We start from the raw sequence: 24,835 nt of genomic DNA, 5'->3' as shown, positions 1-24,835 counted from the left end.
CTCCCTCTCTACACCTCATTCCCTAGCTTCCAGGGTAGCGCGCGAACTCCATCCCTTGATTGTTTCCACCTGTCTTGATTTATAGACGCTGTCAGGGGCACTAAACTCTATCTTTGTAAAAAAAGGAAGGGAGACGACTCGTGTTCTACAACGAAGATTAAATATATAAAAGGGGGCGCAACTTATTATACGTAGATATTACATTGTGCAACGAGGCAGGAGAAGATAGTTCTGATATTAAACAGATGAGAACATCTTTGATAACTGAACAAAACACCCGATATAGATACACCTTTTCTGTGGTTGTCCTTTCTGTGTGAGGTAACACAGATGAACAATGTTATAAAGATTTTGGACCCAACTAAATATGGATCAGCCCGTACGGGGATGGGGGGGGGATATACTAAAATGGAATCTAATCTATAAATAGCTAGCCTTTAGGTGTACACTGGGTCAAGAAAATGAAGATATTTATAAGATATTCAAAGACCGCATCACAAACCAAGAGATTAGAGACAGGGTTGCTGCAGCGATAGGACCCTATGATGGCCTGCTAACTATCGTAAAAAAAAAAAACGTAAGCTAGAAATCTATGGCCATACTACAAGATCTTCGGGGCTCGCAAAGACCTTCCTTCATGGAAAAGTACCAGAAAAAGAAGTAGAGGCTGACAGAGAAAGCGGTGGGAGGACAACATAAAAGAATGGATGGGCCTACCATTGAAAGAGGTTCTAACTAAGGAAAAAGGCAGGAATGGAGAAAGACAGTCGACAAATCTTGTAACGGTCCAACAGACTAAGGGATAGGTAAAGGTAAAGTATAGATCTATTTTGTTTTAAAATAATTTTTATGCCACTTTTTAGCAACGGAGAATAAAATGTATAAGCTCTTCCGCTTGAAACACAAATATTTTTTAGGGGGAAAAAAAAAGGGGGGGGGTAGCGTCCTGGACATTGGCGATTTTGTGTATGTATTGCAACATCTCTAACAATCTTCTCCTCTTTTCAATTTCATGCGTTTTCTTTAGGTTCTTTACATTGTCCCAACATGTCTCCATATCGCTTGTTCATCTTATTTTTTGTACTGTATTCTGCTGCTTGTTAAACCGAATCTTAACTTATAACATGTAAACATAGGGCAGACTACTTTGAATAACTTCATTGTGGACACAATGTAAATAGCAGGTAAATAAATGTATACCAATGACATGGGAGATTTATTTATGGTCTGTAGTTTCTCTATAGTCTTGGTGCCAATTTGTACTCGATGGAAGGTCTATGTTTGGCTGTGCGTGACAGAATGTGCACTTGATTGTCCGTCTGTGAGACATCGCGTCACGCTTTCCTGATTGTGTCTGCTCACGAAACAGAACTCAAGGACATAACTCTGCCTCACCCCATCAGCTTGAATGGAAATGCATGACAACTTGGCAACACACACACACACACACACCAAGACACGATGATGGTAACAAAATATCGATTCGCACTAGTCTGTCTTGTTCTAGACCGACAAACTGACAGACAGAATAAATAAGCAGCTTGTCTTATTAGAGCAGAATAGCGTAGACGTCAAAGACACTCTCATACCAGATAGCATTGGTTGACTGCAAATACATTTCTTACTAAACGTTAGTTTCTTGGGAATCAAAAGTTGGCAACTGTTTCACCAACTTGCTCCTTTATAAAACATCAGCCAGTTCTTCTGTATGCTAAGAACAATAGCCAGTTCTTCTGTATGCTAAAACATTAGCCAGTTCTTCTGTATGCTAAAACATTAGCCAGTTCTTCTGTAGGCTAAAACATTAGCCAGTTCTTCTGTATGCTAAAACATTAGCCAGTTCTACTGTATGCTAAAGCCAGTTCTTCTGTATGCTAAAACATTAGCCAGTTCTTCTGTATGCTAAAACATTAGCCAGTTCTTCTGTAGGCTAAAACATTAGCCAGTTCTTCTGTATGCTAAAACATTAGCCAGTTCTTCTGTATGCTAAAACGCAAACAACAAAGTTCACATATCTACATTTTGTTCCCCTTTCGTTTATTGTCAGTTTTTCCCGCGCCGTTTGTCTAAAGTTAGCAGACGACAAGCTAATACAATGGCTTCCATTTTTTTCAAAAGTTGAAATAAAATTCTAGTGTCTTTTGTAAGTAGGACTGATACAAAATCTAATTCTTATAAATTAAAAATAATAATTGGTTGACTAAGGTAATCAAGATTTGCGTAAAAAAAAAAACTGAAGGGAAAAGAATTAATATTTGGGGTGACTTCAGTTTATTCAAAGTCTATATCCTCGAATTGAAAAAAAATGTGAGAATCTGGCTGGCTTAAATAGGAACAAAAAATGTCTATCCATTTCTTACTAACAAACAAGCAAACAACCACCACATCTTCAAGTGCTATTAATTCACATCGTAGTCCTAGAAATCAGCGCCTCTAGCCCCATCCATCATTTCTTCATCTTCAGATCTCCCTGTCCCCACCTAGCGCCCTCACTATTTCCCAACCCTTCCACCCCCCCCCCTTTTTCTCTAGACAACGATCGACTCTAATCACCAGTTTATCGCTAGTACCCTGGTCTCCGTCTCCCTCGATATGACAAATGACCAACAGGTTGGTAGGGTTGCCAGACACGTCATTAATTTCCCTAACTGGTCAGTGATAACCTCAAAGGCGGCGCCATGGGAACAGAAAATATCGCTGTTTAGTCCCCTTCCACAAGATCATCATCACCTCATCTTTAAGTCAAGTGAGAACAACTTGACCATAGGTCAGCGTCGCAGTCTGTATATACAAACACAGACACACAGACGATGATAAATAAATAAATACATAAATACAATAGGGTTAGGGTTATATATACGTTTGTGTGTGTGTGTGATTGTTTTCTGTATCAGGTTTGTAAACAATTTTTGGAAAGAAATATTTTTGCTTTGTCTTACAAGTTTCATAAGATTCGAACGTTCTAAAGTTAATTACGTCCTAGCCCTGACTCCATGTAGAAGCCATGGGACGGAAGTGGGCAGGGTTTCAACTCGGGACCATCGAGATGATAGTCGTATGCGCATACCCCTCGACCAGGTAGCCAAATTAGAAATCTATATGTGTGTGTGTGTGTTACGGAATCTCTTTTATGTGTTTATGTTATTGTTCTTTTACAAGTCTAGAAATAAGTTTTATTGAAGACTTTTCTACAACAGTTGGCTGGTATGTCCTCATTAGTTTAACATTGAAAGGTATTGCGAACGTACTACTTATATTACAATACATTTCTGTTGAAGTGTTCATACATTTAAAGCGAGTAATGGAAATGTGTCAATCCAGCATCTAGAGTCTTACAGCTGACAACCATAGGCTGAGACAGGTCAGAAGCTCGGTCGGTCGAATCATTTCGTCCACAGACTATAAGGGTCAGTTGTATTTGACCGGAAACAGGCATTACCACCCCCTCCCCTCTTTTTCTATTTTTTTTTTTGAGCGCCACGTTCACGTGTTTGTGAGACGAGGGGCAACAAACTTTCTCCTGACCACAATAGGTGACGGGCGCTGCCATAAGAACGCCCCACTGTACTTGATTAAACTCACCAGGGCATCACTCCTTCCCCGCCTTCCCTCTCTGAAGTACACTTCAGTCTGATCAGACAACTGGACCAATGGGCAGTGTCTCTGTCTCTGGCTTACTGCGCTTACAGATACCATCCCATGGATGTACGCATTACATCGAGAAGTACACATTCTGTACACGTTATTTCTCCCACACCCATTCTCGGATCAAGTTGAAACTTTTACACAATTATTTATTGTACCTAAGAAAATATGAATTATTTTTTAAAAATTAACAAAGCACTCAATTTTTTTTTGTAATTGAATAAAGGAAATAAATTCTACATTAGTGAAATATATAGTTGCAAATGTGGCATTCTTCTCCTTGGATAAGCCTTGCTTTTTTTAAAAAGTATTTTTTAAAAATATATTTTGCTTGTTAAAACTCTGTAGGCCTCATTGTCTTAAGTTTCCTACACCATTAGGCGCTTCTGGTGTTACTTCTTTAGTTCAGATTCTGTCGACTTTGATAAAGACAATTTCTGTTTTAAAAAAATGTTAAGTCAAAAGTTACAAGCTGCTTTCGCTAACATACGTGATATACTTTTTTAGAAAGCTTATATCAACTCACTTTGTATGTTTGTCTATTTTTCTGGTAAAAAGATTGAACACGTTATTTCTCCCACACCCATTCTCGGATCAAGTTGAAACTTTGCACAATTATTTGTTGTACCTAATACACCAAGAATCAACTAACAAATTAACCGATTAATTACTTAATTGTTGGTAATTAACTTTTTTTTGGTATCGAACAAGGGAAACATATTGTACTTGACTGATGTGGCAGTATAAGTTAAATTAGTCCCCTTTATACTTTGTTGCTTAAAAGTTTGAAACTAACAATAGATAACTATAATACCTTTCTTTTTCAAAGCACTCTGATGGCACAGTGGTTAGTGTATTGGCCTGAAGGGTTTGAGCCTTCGAGTTCGAATTTTAGTTGTACAACTTTTTAAAAATATAAAATATATTTAAAAAGCTTTTACGGTAGCACACATATAAATATATATATACCCAAGCAAACATTGAAGAGGTCAGTCATCAGTGAAGCTGAGGACACTGGAATGACATGGGAGCAGATGAAGAAAGTTGCTCACGACCGAGTTCGGTGGAGAGGTTGCGGCCCCTGAGAGTGCACAGGATTAAGTCAAGTAAGCCATATATTTCCGTGTACAGACCAAGATGTACACAAACATTTGTCTGTAAGCGATTCCGTGATGTAGATCCAGCGTTCAAAGAAACTTATGGCGTAACCAAAATGTGTGGGAAACCTGGTCCTGTCATTAGTTTTATTACACTCGTGGAAGGAGCACTTAGTATTGCCACGAGCATGGGCGCCATCAGAGGGAACATGCACCCCCCGGCCATAACAGAAATGTCTTGCAATAAAAAATACAGAAATAAAAAGCAGATTTTTCGTAACTGTTGGTGAGGGGGGATGTCTGCTGTCTGTTGTTTGCTGACTAGGTTCAAGTTACTGTCTCAAACAGTAATGATGAAAAAATGTGCCTAGCAGCCCTGCACCCTCATTGGCAGGCACACCGACCTGTCTTCTCTCATCCACGCAAGTCTTGCCCGAACGAATAACTGCAGAGAACTAACACAACGGAAAGAGGTGGATGAGTTCTATGCTGAGTGTAGTGGATGGGGCGAGGTGTCCGACATGACATGACATCACGAGATGTCATCTGTCATTATCTGTTAACATTAGGAGGGATAAAATATCCTAGAATCTTTGGGATAAACCCGAGCTATACAATTATATAAAAAGAAATTCAGAAAAAAAAAAACGTATCAAGCAGAAAGATTCTCTAAGGAGAGCTTACTGTAAATGATTTCTGACATTCCGAAGGAGAGATAATACAATGGTTAGTCTTATTGTTATATAGTGTATGGTACGAACTTAGGTAAATACATTGGATGCTTCAGTGAGCCCAGCTTTCTGCTGATGTACAATGATAGGGGAAAAGAAGAAAGACTCGTACAGTCTAGGACTCGACATTTGTACACAAGAGATTTCTAAGCAATTAAAGTATTCATCTGTCTCGACTGTCTGTATGTCTGTCTCGACTGTCTGTATGTCTGTCTCGCTAACTCTAATGCAGAAACTAGACAGCTTTTATCATCCATTGAACTGTCTCGGTACTTGGATTAGAAGATTTTTTAAAAATAGAAATAGCCTACGTCAGTGGAAATGGACTTGTATCCAGCCTTAATCCAGATGAGCTGTATTGGTGGATGCATCATTAGATATCCACCAATCAATAATTCCGCCTCTAATGTAAGACTTATATTTCATAACACCATTGCAATATAATAGTTGAACATCTTGTTATAGCACTACACAGTAACAACTCAAAGCTTTCAAGTGACTAATGTATTTGGTCTTTCAAGTTGTACACAAACAAATATAGAACACAGAAAGTGTAAATTGAAACGAAAGTTTTAAAGCGTCTGGAGACGTTGGGGGTTGAGATACAAAGGGAGGGGGTGGGGATATATTTCGAAAATATAAAACATAAAATAAAACGTACGAAAGGAGAGGTTGGTCATTTTCTCCCCCCCCCCCTCGTCCCATCTTTATCCACACCCACCCTTAAAAACACATCTGTTTTTTAAATGTATTGTTTATGTTAATTTTAATTGAGTTTCTTTGTTATCTGAGCGACGGTTGTAAATTCCTATTCAAACAAGTTCTTCACTTAGTGTAAATCTCCGTGGACAATAATTGCTTCCCCTTGTGTTGTCACACATAGATGTGTGTTGTCTTCCCTTGTCTTACTATTTATCTGATAAAAACGGGGAGATAACTGCGTGTTGCACGTGACCCGTAAAACAAGCCCCTTTTTTCAAGTCGAGTTTCGCTCATTTTACGCTCGGCTGGTTGAGTGGCGATCTTATCTTAATGGCAAGTGGGATTTTTGGGGGTTTCTTTTTTTCAATTGTTGCAAAGAGTTCTTGTTTTGGGCGGATACAGTTCACCAACAACAGAAAGGTAATTATTGTAACAGTCTGCAATGGTCGGTAGGTGTGTACTTTTTTTTGTTTGGATTTTTAAATGCTTTGGAAAGAGGTAAATCAAAAGAATGTCATCGGAATTGATGTGAATCATCCAACACTTCGATTAACTTAGGATGGTCTTTTCGTAATAGTTGTATTGATTGAATTGATTGTATTATGTTTTACTGGCAGTACCCAATGCACACGTTCCATTTTGCTTTGCATTGGATATTTAAGGAAATCAATGGGTCTTCAGAATTTTGCATTTTATTTTAAAACCAAAGTATTCACAAAAGACGATGATTAATGAGAGTTATCCTGGTTCTTGCCTATTGGGTATTGCAACAATGGAGAGCTAACGGACTTTAAAAACCCATGGGTTAGAATGAGACGTACTACTTGAATTTGTAATATTATGATATTATCCATAATCTAAATAAACTAAAAGTACTAAAAGTATTAGGACTTTAAAAGATCTAAACATAACAGAAAGATGGACGGGCGGAAAGACGGACAGATAAACAAATTTAGTGGCGTTATTCTACGGGAAAAAAAACTCATACTTACTAACTTAACAGTCTAATCTATAATTAAACTTCTAATGAAAGCAGTGGCGGTATTTTGTACTGCAAGTATTTCTTACACACCTACCTAGCCCAGCTATCCGACCCACTCTGTACAGACCTAAAGCTTTGTCATCAAGTACGTACTATTCTAACTTCAACGACCTCTGAGAAAAATCAAACGGTAATGGCGAGTCCATTTACAAAGTGATTGAATGGTAGTGACGCTGTGGTGGAGTCACGCTGGAATGGACACAGGTGACGCTTACTGCCAGGTTTCTCTCTCCCTCTCTCTCCATTTCAAAAGATTTTCGATTCGGTTTATTTCTTTATGAGTAATAAATGGAGTATTTAGGACTAACTGACCTCGCATGCTTTTTAAAATTTTGTTGATTCTGAAGTGGGGGAGGGGTGAGCTGAATGAATCGAGAAATTTGATAAGTTTAATGTGATATTTGCACATAGCGGCTGTTCTGTTTCCCAGAGTTTGTATTCTGAACTAAAATGACATGTTTTAGAATGGAATCCTCTACACACAATTATGTTAAATTATTTTCTTATAGGATAAATATTTTATAGAGCGAGAATGTATAGCTAGCTTTTGATTATAGGATGAGAAGAGAGAGAGAGAGAGAGAGAGAGAGGGGGGTTGGGCGAAAGAGAGGGATATTCTGCCAAGGAGGAGGGGAACAGAGCTCACAATGGTGTATTAGTCAGACTCCATTTTCGCCCTCTTCTGACCTCTGCTGACCAATCAATGAAATCCGTTAGAGAGAAATAATCCAGCGAGATCTTGGACAATGTCCAGAATGCACATCTGAATCTAAAGGGTCGTAATGCTTGCTTGACCTTATCTCCTGTCCCCCACTCCCTCACTCTCAGACACATACACACACGCACACGCTTGATTTCTTGTCTTCAAGTTATATTTCTTAGAACATAAGGAACCAAATAGTTGAGACTACATGTACCCCACCTTCCCTTGCCCCAACTCCTTCTGTATTCTCTCTCTCTCTCTCGTTATACATTAGTTTGTGTCTACAATAGATGATTCATTTAGCATACACTTCCTTTCATAAACGTGTACACTAGTTTTATAGAAACCTAAATTTTTAATTCCAACTCAGTGTGTTGGTTGGGGGGGGGGGTATTTTTGTGTGTGAGTGTTATGGACTTTTTGTGAATGTCGAGTATGTGTGTGTGTGTGTGGAAAATCTCATTTATCAAGCCCTTTTACAGCCATGTATTTATTAAACGCCTCAACAGCCATGTATTTATTAAACGCTTTTACAGCGTGTGTTTATTAAAAGCCTCTACAGCCGTGTACTTATTGAACACCTCTACAGCCATGTACTTAGTGAACGCCTCTACAGCCATGTACCTATTGAACACCTCTACAGCCATGTACCTAGTGAACACCTCTACAGCCATGTACCTATTGAACACCTCTACAGCCATGTACCTATTGAACGCCTCTACAGCCATGTACCTAGTGAACAACTCTACAGCCATGTACTTAGTGAACACCTCTACAGCCATGTACCTATTGAACACCTCTACAGCCATGTACCTATTGAACACCTCTACAGCCATGTACTTAGTGAACGCCTCTACAGCCATGTACCTATTGAACACCTCTACAGCCATGTACCTAGTGAACACCTCTACAGCCATGTACCTAGTGAACGCCTCTACAGCCATGTACCTATTGAACGCCTCTACAGCCATGTACCTATTGAACAACTCTACAGCCATGTACCTATTGAACACCTCTACAGCCATGTACCTATTGAACACCTCTACAGCCATGTACTTAGTGAACGCCTCTACAGCCATGTACCTATTGAACACCTCTACAGCCATGTACTTAGTGAACGCCTCTACAGCCATGTACCTATTGAACACCTCTACAGCCATGTACCTATTGAACACCTCTACAGCCATGTACTTAGTGAACACCTCTACAGCCATGTACTTAGTGAACGCCTCTACAGCCATGTACTTATTGAACACCTCTACAGCCATGTACTTAGTGAACACCTCTACAGCCATGTACTTAGTGAACGCCTCTACAGCCATGTACCTATTGAACACCTCTACAGCCATGTACTTAGTGAACACCTCTACAGCCATGTACCTATTGAACACCTCTACAGCCATGTACCTATTGAACACCTCTACAGCCATGTACTTAGTGAACGCCTCTACAGCCATGTACCTATTGAACACCTCTACAGCCATGTACCTAGTGAACACCTCTACAGCCATGTACCTAGTGAACGCCTCTACAGCCATGTACCTATTGAACGCCTCTACAGCCATGTACCTATTGAACACCTCTACAGCCATGTACCTATTGAACACCTCTACAGCCATGTACCTATTGAACACCTCTACAGCCATGTACTTAGTGAACGCCTCTACAGCCATGTACCTATTGAACACCTCTACAGCCATGTACTTAGTGAACGCCTCTACAGCCATGTACCTATTGAACACCTCTACAGCCATGTACCTATTGAACACCTCTACAGCCATGTACTTAGTGAACACCTCTACAGCCATGTACTTAGTGAACGCCTCTACAGCCATGTACTTATTGAACACCTCTACAGCCATGTACTTAGTGAACACCTCTACAGCCATGTACTTAGTGAACGCCTCTACAGCCATGTACCTATTGAACACCTCTACAGCCATGTACCTAGTGAACACCTCTACAGCCATGTACCTAGTGAACGCCTCTACAGCCATGTACCTATTGAACGCCTCTACAGCCATGTACCTATTGAACACCTCTACAGCCATGTACTTAGTGAACGCCTCTACAGCCATGTACCTATTGAACACCTCTACAGCCATGTACCTATTGAACACCTCTACAGCCATGTACTTAGTGAACACCTCTACAGCCATGTACTTAGTGAACGCCTCTACAGCCATGTACCTATTGAACACCTCTACAGCCATGTACCTATTGAACACCTCTACAGCCATGTACTTAGTGAACACCTCTACAGCCATGTACTTAGTGAACGCCTCTACAGCCATGTACCTATTGAACACCTCTACAGCCATGTACTTAGTGAACACCTCTACAGCCATGTACTTAGTGAACGCCTCTACAGCCATGTACCTATTGAACGCTTCTACAGCCATGTACTTAGTGAACGCCTCTACAGCCATGTACCTATTGAACACCTCTACAGCCATGTACTTAGTGAACACCTCTACAGCCATGTACTTAGTGAACGCCTCTACAGCCATGTACCTAGTGAACGCCTCTACAGCCATGTACCTAGTGAACGCCTCTACAGCCATGTACCTAGTGAACGCCTCTACAGCCATGTACCTAGTGAACGCCTCTACAGCCATGTACCTAGTGAACGCCTCTACAGCCATGTACTTATTGAACGCCTCTACAGCCATGTACCTATTGAACGCCTCTACAGCCATGTACTTATCAAGATGATGTCACTACAAGAAATATTTGAAATGGAAGTTTAAAATGAAAATCAAATTTGTCAGGGAAAATTAACGATTTACGATCAGCTGATGGATTCAGACATTTTCCTGAAGCACCCCACCACCCCTTTTATCTGCCCTCGCTTGGTCGCTCTTTTTTTTTCTTTGTCGAGCCATCTTTTAAGTTTCACAAAATTATTAAACCATCTAAAGAGATTTGTCTCCCTTGGTCATCCATTTTCATTATTTTCCTTTCGAAAAGAAGGGACACTCTCGGGTTATCTGAATACCCTCGACTTTCAGCCTCCTCCAGGACCCACATTATCGAACTATCTTTAAGACACCATCGTGTCCCCGAATCCTAAGGCTTTCTACTCAGAAACAGAATTCTATCTTCTGGTCAACACTAAGCGACGTCCTAAGGAAAGGGGAAAAAAAAGAACATACAAGTTACATATATATGTCCTTCGAAATCTCCCGCCGTCTAGTGGGAGGTTTGGGCTAGGATGGAATTATATTCAATCTTCACATCTGAAGGCACTTCCAAAATACATACAAAACGTAAAGGTAGCACTAATTTTTTTTTTTAGTGAAACACAGTGGTTACTTAAGTCTTGACCAAACCACCACTCACTCAACAAAAGAAAAAGCCTCAAATACGGAATGCAGCAGGACAAAAATTAGGTTCGAAATTGTCGTGGACTTTCGTAGATTTCTGAAGATTTGCTTATTTTCGTAGAGTTTTGATAGATCTTCGTAGACTTTTATAGAATTTCATGGATTTCGTAGATTTTCATAGACTAAGATTTTAGTACTTTCGTGCATATCCGTAGACTTCCGTGCATATTCGTAGACTTCCGTGCATACTCGTAGACTTCCGAGCATACTCGTAGACTTCTGTGCATATTCAAACGTCCAACTGTTAATTGCTGCACACATTGTGTTCTAAATAAATATTTCATCTAAGAATTTGGCGTTTCTGTTCTTATAAAATGTTTTGTTTCGCCAAGTCTAAACTTTAAGAGATATTTTTTTATTACCTTTGTCCCACTGTTGGCCGAAAGTCCTCCACTATCTCTGATATTAAAGAGTACCAGAGACTGACTGATAGAGAGAAAAATTGTGAAAAAAGAAAATGGGGGGGGGGAGGGGGAGGGATCAAATGGAGGGAGACAGAAAGGCAAGAGGGAAGGGAGATGACTCTTCAGACATAAATTTCACGCCTGTCAGAATCAGCAGACGACCAAATGACAAGGGGAGTCAACCCAGCGGAAGATAATCGAGAGACCGCTCACTAAATAAAGAGATACAAATCTAAGCTTGTTTACGTTGGCAATCATTCTCTCTCTCTCTCTCTCTCTCTTTTTCTCTCTCTTTTTATGGTATTTTAAGGACACTATTGGCAACCTAATCTTCGAACCTGTTGTTCCCAGAACAATGGAACCATACTCAATATATTTTAGCCTAAGGCATTTTTTTGTTGTCTACTTTCTGGGGCGTCCATGTATCATGTGTCTGTGAGATTCATGGCTTCAAAGATTGTGTTCACGTTTCGAGAAGCACAGCAACACTAGGTGGGCAATTGTGTAAGGATACAATTCTGACTAAGTCTATTTCTCAACAAGCTTAAAGGACAAAGGTATTTTATAATTACAGGGTTTCTGAAGAGAAAAGTTTTTTTATAAAATACCCCCCCCCAAAAAAAAAAATAGAAGAGATATGTCTAGATAAACACTTCTGTGAGGGCGCCGAACGGGGCGAGCGTTTTGGTTGGCACTGGACGCTGTCTTTTTAGGACATCGTACATTAATTATCGTTTTAAAAAATTGGTTTATTAATCAATGTCAGATACTAAACAGAGAGGCAATGTTTAAACAATACATGAAATGTCTTCAAAAAACAAGTTCAGATCAGAACATTCAACGAAGTGTGGGTCTATTCGTATCTTAGGAAGTACAGACGTCCCTACAAAGACAATAATTACGTCCTGTATCAATGTGTCAATCTAGTAGTACATGTTTTTTTTAGATGCTAAAATTATATTATGCCATTGGTTTTCCTGGCTGATTCAGGCAACTCTTTTCTTGCTCTAAAGACATTAGTTAAGAAAGAGCACTTACAACAATTTGTCCTAGCTTATAGAATAAGAAAAGAAATGCACCTTAACCTTTGTGTCTTTCTGATTATTTTATTAGGCTGTATTTGTTAATTGTGTTTTTTATGTACCATTTTTTAACATAATTTTTTAGCCTTTTGTCCTGGAGTGTTTCTAAGTTTAGTGATTCTACTACACAAAATACAGATAATAGATATTTCTGTGAATATGTTTTCATTGAGAAACCAAGCACCAGGATAAACTACAGATGTGTGACAGTCAGTCACATGGTGACAGTCAGGTAGAAACGAATTAAATGTTGGTAGGATTTGTTCAGATAATTTCAAAGACAGCCAAGTCAACATTCAGTTTACCAAGCTGCACCAGTGACACTTTATATCGTGGAGATCAAAGGATCAAACAAGATTATTATTTCCCAAAGCCGGTGTTTTCGTTCCGATAGTTGGACTTCTGACACCATTTGTTTCTAATGCGACGCATGGCGTAATCCCTTAACAAAAATTCAATTAGACAAAAGTTAATAAAAAACAAAGTTTGGATTGGGAATTATCTTGTTGTTCTTGTGGATATTTGGAATTCAACTTTGAGCAGTTGGCCCATGAGACTTTATTTACTTTCAATCGGTCTCTCTGATTGGAGAAAAAAAAATGATACATATGAACATATATTGTTTTATTTATCGTGATTCAGACAATGTTTCCACAATTTCATTGTTTAAATTCCAAACAATTAGGAACAATTTTATTTTTAAGTATTAATAAATGACTCACACCCAGTTATTTAAATATACTCATTTCCGTTTAATGGGGATTATTTAAATTTAAAATAATGAGGACATTTATTGTTTATAATTTTTCTATTTACTTTGTTGAGTTTTTCAAAGATACCCAAAGAGAAAGCTGATAAATTCTCTTTGTATCCAACAGTCATAGTTTCAAAAGTCAACCATTTTATGTCCCTTATCTGACGGAAGAATAAAGTCAAAGCTATTGCCCACACGGTTATCTCTCTTGTTGAACAGAGCTTCACAAGGGAGACTAAAAAGGACAAAACAAGGGGACGTAAAAATGTACTTCAGAGCAGAAAGAAAGAAACACGTGCAGTGCACTACGAAGAATGACTCGGGGAAAAGTAAACAGGGGAAAGTAATCGAGAAACAAGGGAAGTAATCTAGAAAACAAATAAGAAGTAATCAGGTGGTGTTAAAAGAAATGTTAGTGTGATTAGTACAAAAACACATGCCAAGAAACTGGTCACTATCAGACTGGACGCTATAATGGTCAAAGCATTGGTCTTGGTTCGCATCTTTTTCCTTTATTGTCAAGCATACTTTTACACTATAGGACAAAGCTTCTTTCTTGCACATACTTGCGGTTCCAAACTTATAACGTCCTGAGTAGTGGTCAAATACCACAATAGACATGATAGTTATTCAGCTAGTGCAACAGCACACAAAATAAATTTACTATTTCAATGCTTGTATTTTGGTCATAGAACAAACTCTAAACGAGTTCACAATATTTGAAACTAAATTCAATATTGACTAAGTTTATTGATATCGTCCTACATCGCAATCAGACTATAATACAGTACAAAAGAGTCACTCATATACTAAATCTATACGGACATATGTAGTAACATTTTTCACAAAAGACACAAGAATCGGAGTGAATGGCAATTTGATGAACTTTCCTTTTGTTTTTATCCAAAAATTTGATCCGGCGGAACTGTATCGCAAACAGGAGAAGGGGCAAAGGCGAGTAACTAGCGCCTAAGCCAACAAGCGTTGGGCAGCGTTATACTATGTAGCCAGTCCGCCCCTGATCTACATTATCAAATATAGAAGGTATACAAAGTTTAAGTGGAATTATTGATACATTTCCTTTCTGGTATCAAATGTCGTCAAACAATAATTGAAGTTAATATAACACGAACTACATTTTTCTTCATTATAATATCAATAGGATGAAATATAATTCTTCATTATAATATCAATAGGATGAAATATAATTCTTCATTATAATATCAATAGGATGAAATATAATTCTTCATTATAATATCAATAGGATGAAATATAATTCTTCATTATAATATCAATAGGATGAAATATAATTCTTCATTATAATATCAATAGGATGAAATATAATTCTTCATTATAATATCAATAGGATGAAATATAATTCTTCATTATAATATCAATAGGATGAAATATAATTCTTCATTATAATATCAATAGGATGAAATATAATTCTTCATTATAATATCAATAGGATGAAATATAATTCTTCATTATAATATCAATAGGATGAAATATAAGATGAAACTATTTAACATGTTTATCTTCATCATCATAAAGTAATGACTAAATTATGTAGATCCCATAAAATTAATGTATTCTCAAATCACTAATATTGCTTTAATTTTAAACCACATCTATTGCCTTACAAAAAAGAAGACTACAATAGTTCTACATTCCCCAGATATAACAAATCTGTTATGACACACTTTGAGCACAAAGACTTTTGTATTTTTGAAAAGCGATTAGCATCTAGATGTCACAAACAGATAACTCTGTCAGAAAATAAAAGATAAATATCACAATTCTGCAACTGAAAACAAAAATTAACTTACCTATTTCTCCTACCTCTCTCCCACCCCCAATAAAAAACAATTTCCCCCAACTTTTCATATCTTTTCATTAGCATTAACCCGAACCCTCGAGATAGAGCTTTGTTGGGATTTTCCCGGATTTTCCGGGGATCTCCGAAAATGAGGCCCTGAGCGTTTAGGTTGATAAGAGATTGATTTAATTTTGTTTTTCTTTGCTCCAATGAATTAGTTTGATGGTGACAATGTCATTCGCTTCATCAAATTGTTACACACCCAGCCCGGAACACGATAGAAGAGATATCTATTAGTCTTAAGAGGGAAATGGATCTACCAAAGTTTATCTCATCTCATTCTCGTGCGTATAAACAAAAATCAACCAGGATATTAGGTAACTAGCACAATGCTCCACTCCGTTCAGTGTTTGTAGCAGCTTGTGACTTGAACCCTAGAATTTTGGAAATACAGATCAAAGTATTCTAATGGCGGGCGCCCAACCTTTAAGAAAAAATATTGCGGAAATTTTATAAGCGATAATCATAATTACTAATAAAATAATAATACGGTGGCCTGATAACGTGTCTTTCTGAGTATTTATTTTATTATTTTTTAAATTAATGTTCAGTGACCTAGTTAGTGATTCGGTGAACTGAAAAATAATAATCGTACCAGTTACATAAAACCTTTTTATGACAGAGTGGTGTCCCCTTGTAAGACATGGTGTCTGAGACTAAAGAAAGTGGATGCTGACATACTCAAAACAACAAAAAAGCGTGGTTATAATAAAAAGTAACATATCTCTTTCAAACCGTGCTCTCTATAGGGCGAATGCTGTCCATCTGTTTCTTTGGCCCAAGGTTAACAATTAGGTGGTCAGCACAACGTCCAAATGGCACTACTTTCTCCATTAGAGGTGGGTGGACTCAGAGGCATTCTAAGAATCTTGAAATTCCTATTTCAGCCTTTACCGAGCTTCGAGACCCCTCGGTTCAGAAATCCATTACTTTACTTATTCCAAAAGATAAATTGAAGGACAACTCAGGACAAATAAATATTTAAACTATTAAAATACTAGCCATGACGTCACTTTGATAAGCATCTAGTTTCCCCGCCTACGTCATTCCAGATCTCAATGCCTCAGCCTCAGGGCAGCAGACAAAAATATCTAGAAGATCACTATAAAAAAAAATAATTCTAAACGACTGTGGTCAAGTAATAAAACAGTCACCCGTGACAAAGTACTTCACTGACCACAAGGACTGTCCAAATGTCCAGTAAATCTTTTAAATACCGACATATGAGACAGGCTGGCGAGGTGTTCTCGTTCCCGCCTTCTCATAAAAAAAAAATCGGGAGGCAACATGTCATATCTGAGTCATTGTTCCTGACAAAAACTTGCCCCTAATTCCGGGCCATAAACAAAGCTCCGTAACCTGTCCTTGTCTCAACCCAGAACGGAAGCAGGAGCCGGTCCAAAATTTGCCGGGTCAGATCAAGATAGCAAAGATAGGAGCCGGGTTTCAATTTCCATGGGTGTTAATTCAATAGTCTGACGCCACTCGGAGGCGCGATTAAAGATTAACTGTAATCCTATCGTTTGTACTCAAACCCCACAGATTTACGAGGACCTTTTGGTCCGGGAGAAAAAAAAGTAAATCTTCAACTGTATCCATTTTTTTTTTTATCCCAAAGGGCTTTAAAATATTTAAATCAGAACTCGCTTTTCTCCCGTCGAGTTTAATTGCCCAGCATTAGAGTATGCTGTAAGTTATTAGTGTATAGTATAAGTTATTGGAGTATAATAAAAGTTATATTGACGATAAAGCACGAAATTACAGGAAGAGAAGCAGTCACTAAATATGTTATATGTACCCATGGTTATAACAATGTTTGAGTTACATTAAAAATATAGACTGAAATAATGTTACGTTCTAGCTTTTGTCTATTTAAATAATAAAGAGCCTTCTGCAATCTTTCTTTTTATTCTGTTTCTAATGACCGTTCTGCTATGCTGAAAAGTCATAGTAATCAACTAGAAGCCTGAATATCTAAAGTTTAAATTATTATCTCCTCAGACTAAATTCAGGTTTAAAAAGATATTTGGATAATACCATAGCAGACGATCCCAAGTGCTTTGTAAGTATGATGGAAATTATAGTATAAAGTGAGACTGTCTGGCAACCCAAGTCAAGTAACCAGTTGAAAATGTCACTTTTAATGACTTATCGAGACACTGATAAACGGACTGAAATCCAATCAACCGTGTCTATCTCTTAATCTAGAAACTTGTGGAGTGGCAAACAAGCCAAGAAAAAACGTTTTGAAAAGTCTGATTCAGACGAGGGAGTCAGACGAGGAAGTCAAAATGGCCGCAGCTTTGGAAGGAAATGGAAAATAGATGGTTCCTCTACCACCAAAGCAAAAGACAGCTTAACAAGAGTTGTATGTGGATGGCTCCACAGTCACACGAAGAAATGCTTTACGAGATGAACCATGGGCGTTCTAAGGAGGCCAACATCAACATAGAGAGTGTTTGCCATTAGACTATTCTCACTCTAATTAACAAATATGTTCAGTTCAGTAGGCTGTTCAAAAATAACTCTTCTTTAAAAAAAATATTATACGTCATTTCAGAACTGTAAACGTCAAATAAGTGGTAAAATTAAAGCTAATTACTAGCATCGAATTGAGTTTAAATAGGCCCAAATAAATAGAGTGATAGTGTGTTTTCTATAAAGTAGTCAAACTGGACAAGTCCGTACACTGACCAAGTATTGTCCAGACTAATTTGTTTCCTGGACTACTGAAACCTTTCCAACTGACCACACAAGCCCTGCATTGGAACAGAAAACAACACTCTAGCTTATTTCTGCTCTGACAAAATAAGAATCGAAACATTATGTCGAGAAACCTGTCGCATACAAATGGAAAGGCAGCCGTTCAAATCTTTTAAGAAGGAGAAAGGGTCAACTTGAAAGTTGACACAAGTAAAACAAGTGTCTGGCTGTGCGTGTCCAATCTGTTTTTCTACGCCCCTGCTTCTACGCATACACACGTTCGACCAGCCCCCCCCCCCCCACACACACACACCTTTTTTTATTTGGCGTAGACTGGACGTGAAACGTCATTTTCTCCGAGAGTATAACTGAATGAAATGTTTGACCAATGACCACAAGAGTAGCCGCTTGACCACTTACCCTTAGGGAGGGTGACAATAGGAAAGCATGGTCAGTGTAATGTAATCGAGCTGCCTAGGTGGTCATTCGACGGTCAGTGGTCTCAACTATTCTTTCTTTCCTATATGTCACTTACTCGACCACCAACACTGTGCCGCCATCAGCCTGCCACAGGCGTATACCAACATTTATAACTGGAGGGGCAATAGAGACCCTTGTTGAGTACAATTGAATTAGCACGGAGCGCCATCGTCTCCCACTTGGACCTGGGTCCCCTCAAGGCCAAAAATGTAAAGGCGGGGAAAAAGTAGGAATGAGAGGGGGGGGGGCAACTGTATGCAGAGAAGTGCTGACTAACGGGAACAGTTTATTATTAAACATTTTTAGAAGATAGGCCCAAATACTTACACACATGTTTGGTTACATTTCTCATAATACAGAGCAGAAAAGAAACCACAAAAAATTGTAAAGGAGATTACTGTATCTCTTAATGTATGAGACATGTTAGAGATTACTGTATCTCTTAATGTATGAGACATGTTAGAGATTACTGTATCTCTTAATGTATGAGACATGTTAGAGATTACTGTATCTCTTAATGTATGAGACATGTTAGAGATTACTGTATCTCTTAATGTATGAGACATGTTAGAATTAAAACAAAACTACAAATTGAATGTGTATTGGAAATAATTAAAGAATGAGCTGAGAACCAAACACCAGCTCCTAGCTCTGTTAGAGACCTACTCGTGTCTTTCTTTTAAGAGTCGACACAATCCCATTGTTTTATACACTGCCATGTATGTCGATAGTCGTATGAGTTACAGACAGAGACATTGTCATTTGAGTTACAGACAGAGACACAGTCATTTGAGTTACAGGGAGAGACACAGTCGTTTCAGTTAAAAACAGAGACACAGTCGTGTGAGTTAGACTTTTAAAAACACTATCACAATGGTCAGAAAGACGGTCATACTTCTACAACACAATCGTTGGAGTGACTGAGTCATATGTAATAAACACAACACAGTCACATGTAGTAGACACAGTCATATGTGTTGGAAAGAACTGGCTGAAGGTTTTCGTTGAAAGTAATGAAGTTGTGAATCACTCCAGAGTTATTTGACACTTCAGTTCTGTGGTCACCTGAAATGGAACTCTCCACTGATCACAAGCAGACACGTACAGGTGTAGAACAAATAAGTACCTGGGTAATACGTCCCACCCCACCTCCCCAACTATCACCACGCGCCCCGGCTCGCTCCACCCCGCACTATGTGCACAGCTAAGCACCCCTGTAAAATATTTGTCTAAGAAGCTGTAACGCGGGAGAGTTGCCCTTTTTTTTAATTAACATGTCATGACGAGTGTGTCATGTCACTGGGCACTGGCATTGTGTGACATATGTCGCTGTGACAATCGTTTGTATTTGTTTAGGACATTTTAAGGAGAGTAAGCTGCAGGAGGGGGGGGTCTAGGGGCTTGAGATGTGTATGTTTGTATTTCGTGTATTTTCTGCATTAGGTCTGTAAATGTGTTTGTGCATTAGGTCTGTAAATGTGTTTGTGCATTAGGTCTGTAAATGTGTTTGTGCATTAGGTCTGTAAATGTGTTTGTGCATTAGGTCTGTAGGTGTATTTGTGCATTAAATGTGTAAGTACATTTGTGCATTAGGTCTGTAATTGTGTTAGACCATCAGGTCTGTAAGTGTATTTGTGCATTACGGTATTTCTGTTACTGTGTTTGGGCTTTAGATCTGTATTTATATCTGGGCTTTAGGTCTGTAAGTGTATTTGTGCTTTAGGTCTGTAAGTGTATTTGTGTTTTTGGTGAGTTACTTATTGTTTATTTGTGTTTTCAACGTGTAAGTGTATTGGTCCTATAAATGTTATTTATTGTCGTTTAAGTTCAGTCACAATACAATTGAAGACCTCGCTTAATGTACAACTTTCACACTATGCGTGTATATTTTTTTTCTCACTTAAACTTCTCAGTACTCACCATTGTAATCTCATTGTCCACTCGGGTCAGGTTGATATAGAAAGGGCCATCGTTCGGCGCCAGCTCGTAGTCCCGCACTCCGTTGGTTCCGATGTCCAAATCGGTGGCCGACTCCAGCGGAAAGTTGGTGCCGACTGCGGCGCTCTCAAGGATGTTCAGGGTGGTGGTCTGTCTAGGAAAAGCGGGGGAGTTGTCGTTGATGTCCTGCACCCTGATGGTCACTCTGACCTTTTTGAAGAACTGGCTAACTGCGGACTGCACGGCCACTTGAATGTCAAGATCACATTGCCTGTCCGTGGGGCAAAGACTTTCTCGGTCTATTCTGGCTTTCGTGAAAATCTGAAATGGATAGGGAAATTAATAAGTCCATTGTTTTCATCTGTAATTAAGTGAATACTATTAATCATTAATCATGTTCATGTTATTAAGTGAGTTCTTTTAATCATTAATCCAGCTACTTTATTAATTTCTATAAAATTCGATCATTTATGTAGTCAAACCCACATAGCCGCTTCGTTTTTATGCTACCTGCTCTGTTGTTACTTTAGCATCGCTTCAAATGTTCAAAATTAATGATATTAAACAGCTATACTCTATATTTAGCAGTACCTAGGCCCATATAAGTTTGTGAAGATTCCTTCAGAGAGGAAGATTACAACGTCCTAGCCCCAACGGCAGGATATGGAGGAGTTTCGAACCCAGGACCATCGCGACGCATACTCCACGACCTATTAATCGAGCTAGCAATTCCAAAATCGATAAATACTATGTCCATATAGTGCATTATCTTCTAGCATACCATTTAGAGGTAACAGGTTAATAAAGTAGAATTAGCTTTATGGTTTAAATTGCCATTTGGGGTAATATTTTCCAAATCACATAAACAACAACCGTTTTCCATTACACTAAGAAGCAAGGGCGTAGTGACTGGAAGGTAGAATGCTTGGGTCACGAGTTCCGATTCTGAGGATTAGAACTTCGAAATTTTAGGACGTCCGTGAGTCTAATAGGTACCAAACATTACGTAGGGAAACTAAAGGCGCCTGGTCATTGTAATGGCCACATGACAACCTCGTTAATGGTCAGAAATAGAAAGTGGCAAAAGTGACCCCGATCACTCCCAATGTCTCTCAGAGAAGATTGCACTCAATGAACTTAGCTCTTCCAATGATGCCACGTATCTCCCTCTTAAGTTACTGTCTGCGGGCTTTAACAGTACAAGGATCAAAGGTTTGGAACTCACTCCCATTGATCTCATACAGACAACATGCTACACCACATTCAAGAGGAACATTAAGACATATCCAAAGCGTTTTTAGATCAGTTTGTCATTTGAGCTGTCGTGTTTATGTCTTGAGCCTACTTTCTGAACAGCGCTCTATAAATTAAAGTATTATTATTATTAATCGACCGCAAGTTCTGACAGAGTAACATGCTTGTATCTCAACTAGTAGCAACATTATTAATGTTAATAAAAATAGTTTTGAAGCAAATTGATTAAAATCTACTATTTGTATCAAACGGAAACAATTTTTATTTATCGGAATATATTTATAACTGTTGGACACTTACGAAGTTGAGAAGTAGACAGATGAACAAACCAATAAATACGTGAGTTATAATAATAACAAGGCTTGTCTTCGAGTCTAAAAAAGATTAATGAGGAGTGCAGTATTTCCCCTGAAGAACATGAGTTAACTCCATCTCTCCGTAATTATTTTCCGCGCTCAGAAGGAATTATTCATTTCTCCCATTTGTATTTCACTAGCCTGTTAGGGTTAAACCTCAATAACGTTTAGCTTTTACTCAGACATTGTCACAATTGGTAGAGATAAATATATGAGAAAGAGTTAAACCTATAGGATAATATAGATTGGTCAAATTAGAAGTGCTACTATTATCTTATCTTATATAATACAGACATTACTTCAAAAAAGAAGATGATAACGTCCTACGCGTCATGCATTTAGTCATGCATATTAACCAATGGCTTAAATTCTGCCAAATCACTGGTTTTCCTGGCTAGCTCAGGCAACCCATTCCATGCTCTAATAGCACTAGGGAAGAAGGAGTATTTGTACAAATTTGTCCTAGCATATGGGACGAAGAATGTGCCTTTATCTTTGTGTCTTTCAGAGTATTGTATTAAATTTTGTTTTTGTATTTGAAGATTATGGTTCAGTGTTTTATGTATGATTGCTACTTTACTTTTGAGCCTTCTGTCCTGAAGACTTTCTAAATTTAGTGATTTTACTAAAGGTGTTACTCTAGTCAAATGTGAATATTCGTTTGTTATGAATCTCACTGCTCTATTTTGTGTCTGTTCTAGTTTCTTAATGTTTTCTTGAGTTGAGGGGTCCCAAACGGAGGATGCATATTCTATTATTGGTCTAACCAAGGTTATTATGGGTAGTTCCACTTACCTGACCAGTGTGCTCGTCCACTCTAAATAGCGATGACCGTGGGAAGCCCAAAGGTAAGAGATTGTACCCTAGGGATCCTCTCACCGATGCCTCCAGACCCAGGGGCAACACAGTGTCGTCTCCAAGACTGCCCACTTCTGTGCCTACGACTTTCTCTTCCTCCAAAGTAAACTCCACATTGGGGTCACTGAAAGTCACGTGGATCAACGAAATGACACAGACCAGAGCAACAAGTAATCCACTGCTCAAGGAAAAACTTCGTGCATCCATTGTACGGTGTCCACTGTAGTCAAAGTAACAAAGTCAGAGGTTCTCACGTTATAAACTTCCTTTTTTTTTAATTTTTAACTTTACTCCTTCAGTAGTCTTGAATTCATGTTAACCCTCCGTTGTCTAGCACTGAAAACAAAATTTCCGTTGTATTATTAGTGCATAGAATGGATACACAATAATAGGACATGTATTTAAATATAAGATTTGATAAGATGATGTCATTAACCTAAATATATGAGAATGTAGCTAAATTACAGCATATTCTTTTTCCAGTATTGATCTTCTTACGTTTGTCATACAACAAGAAACAAAAACAGTTCTTACAAACGGACTAGTGTCAAGTCTACATCCAATGTGAACATAACAATTAATTGCTTGGCCCTAACAGGTGGCTTTATCTATTAAATTCCAACATATTCATTTAAGTATTTATGTATTAAATAACAATAAAGCAAGATAATAAAAGGAGTTAATTGTTACACACTAACTCGTAGGCGGCCACGGTTGGTTAAGCGTTGTCCCACACATATGATTATTACTCTTTCTGACAAAAACAACTTGTTTGAAAGATTATGTTGTATGCAATACAATTTGTTTTTAAGATAAGATTATGATATGCAAAAAAAAAAATTGAGTGTTTCATTTCGAAAACCTAAATTGTTCACTTTAAGAAGACCTGAAATCACCGTTACCCACATTTCAATCATGATTCAGGCGATCAAATGTTCAATAGCTTTGAGATCTATGGTGACAGACGGACAGACAGCACAATAGCGTAATAGTGACTTTTTTCTAACCGGGGAAACGGGCAGTAATAATAATAAATGTAAACTCATAAAATCCAGCGGATATTAAGGCACGGAACAAATAATTACGAGATAACAAACTTTATGAAGTCGAAAGCTCCTTTAAACTTAGTTCTTGAATGAACTATTAAATGAACCTATCAGGGTCACTCTGGTGAAATAATTAGTTTGATTAATATTGTGTCCAGAGTAAAGATTATATTTGAATTAATTAACACTCCTCGTGATCATTAGTTGCAAAGTTACAGTCAATTTAAAACTTTTTTAAAAATTAGAAACTTATTTTCACCAAATAACAATGCGACTAACTTCCCGCGTTCTTCTGTATCACGCTGCTATTTCAGACTTGTGCCACAAATATGAAGCCAGCAAGTCCACGTTTATTTGCCAACTATTTCTTGTTTCATCTGATAACGCTGATGAAATCTGGCCACAACATCAGCGCCTCTATGTCGTATATTTTGTAAACAAGAGTTGATATATTCCCTAGAGTTGTGTTCCCTGTTTGTTTTACTCCGCGATAGCGCAGACTTCGCATATAGGGCGCCTGAACTATTTTCTTCTAGATCTAGTTCTGTTTCAGCAGGGCGCCACAAGAGTCAGGGAGTAAAAAGTTTTTATTTTTAATTCTGTTGACGAAAGATTATGCTGAACAGTTCCGTTGCCGCGTCAACAGCTGGTATATTTACTTTTATAGTAGAGAGATACTAGAAGATAATTAAGGAAAGCAGAAAGATAAGGAGAGATAAAATAACTTCAGGCGCGTGGCTCCACAAGTGGAGGACACCTGAAGGTTAAATAAAGA

The 24,835-nt window shown here is 38.2% G+C and overlaps 1 protein-coding gene across 1 annotated transcript in view; it reads right to left on the bottom strand.

The window, feature by feature from the left end:
* LOC106059212 (putative protocadherin beta-18) overlaps positions 1-24,835 on the bottom strand; it is a 72,609-nt gene that overhangs the window by 45,181 nt on the left and 2,593 nt on the right. Inside the window, exons 2-3 of the mRNA XM_056036295.1 lie at positions 22,952-23,350; positions 20,529-20,867 (exon numbers count right to left, since the gene is read on the bottom strand). Coding sequence (XP_055892270.1) covers positions 20,529-20,867; positions 22,952-23,221 — 609 coding nt within the window. The 5' untranslated portion in view covers positions 23,222-23,350. The remainder of the gene's footprint in view (positions 1-20,528; positions 20,868-22,951; positions 23,351-24,835) is intronic.

The sequence above is a fragment of the Biomphalaria glabrata genome, chromosome 7 (assembly GCF_947242115.1).
Source record: "Biomphalaria glabrata chromosome 7, xgBioGlab47.1, whole genome shotgun sequence".
Taxonomy (NCBI): domain Eukaryota; kingdom Metazoa; phylum Mollusca; class Gastropoda; family Planorbidae; genus Biomphalaria; species Biomphalaria glabrata.
Note: the sequence above shows the minus strand (reverse complement) of the source record. Positions and strands in the feature narration are given on the sequence as shown.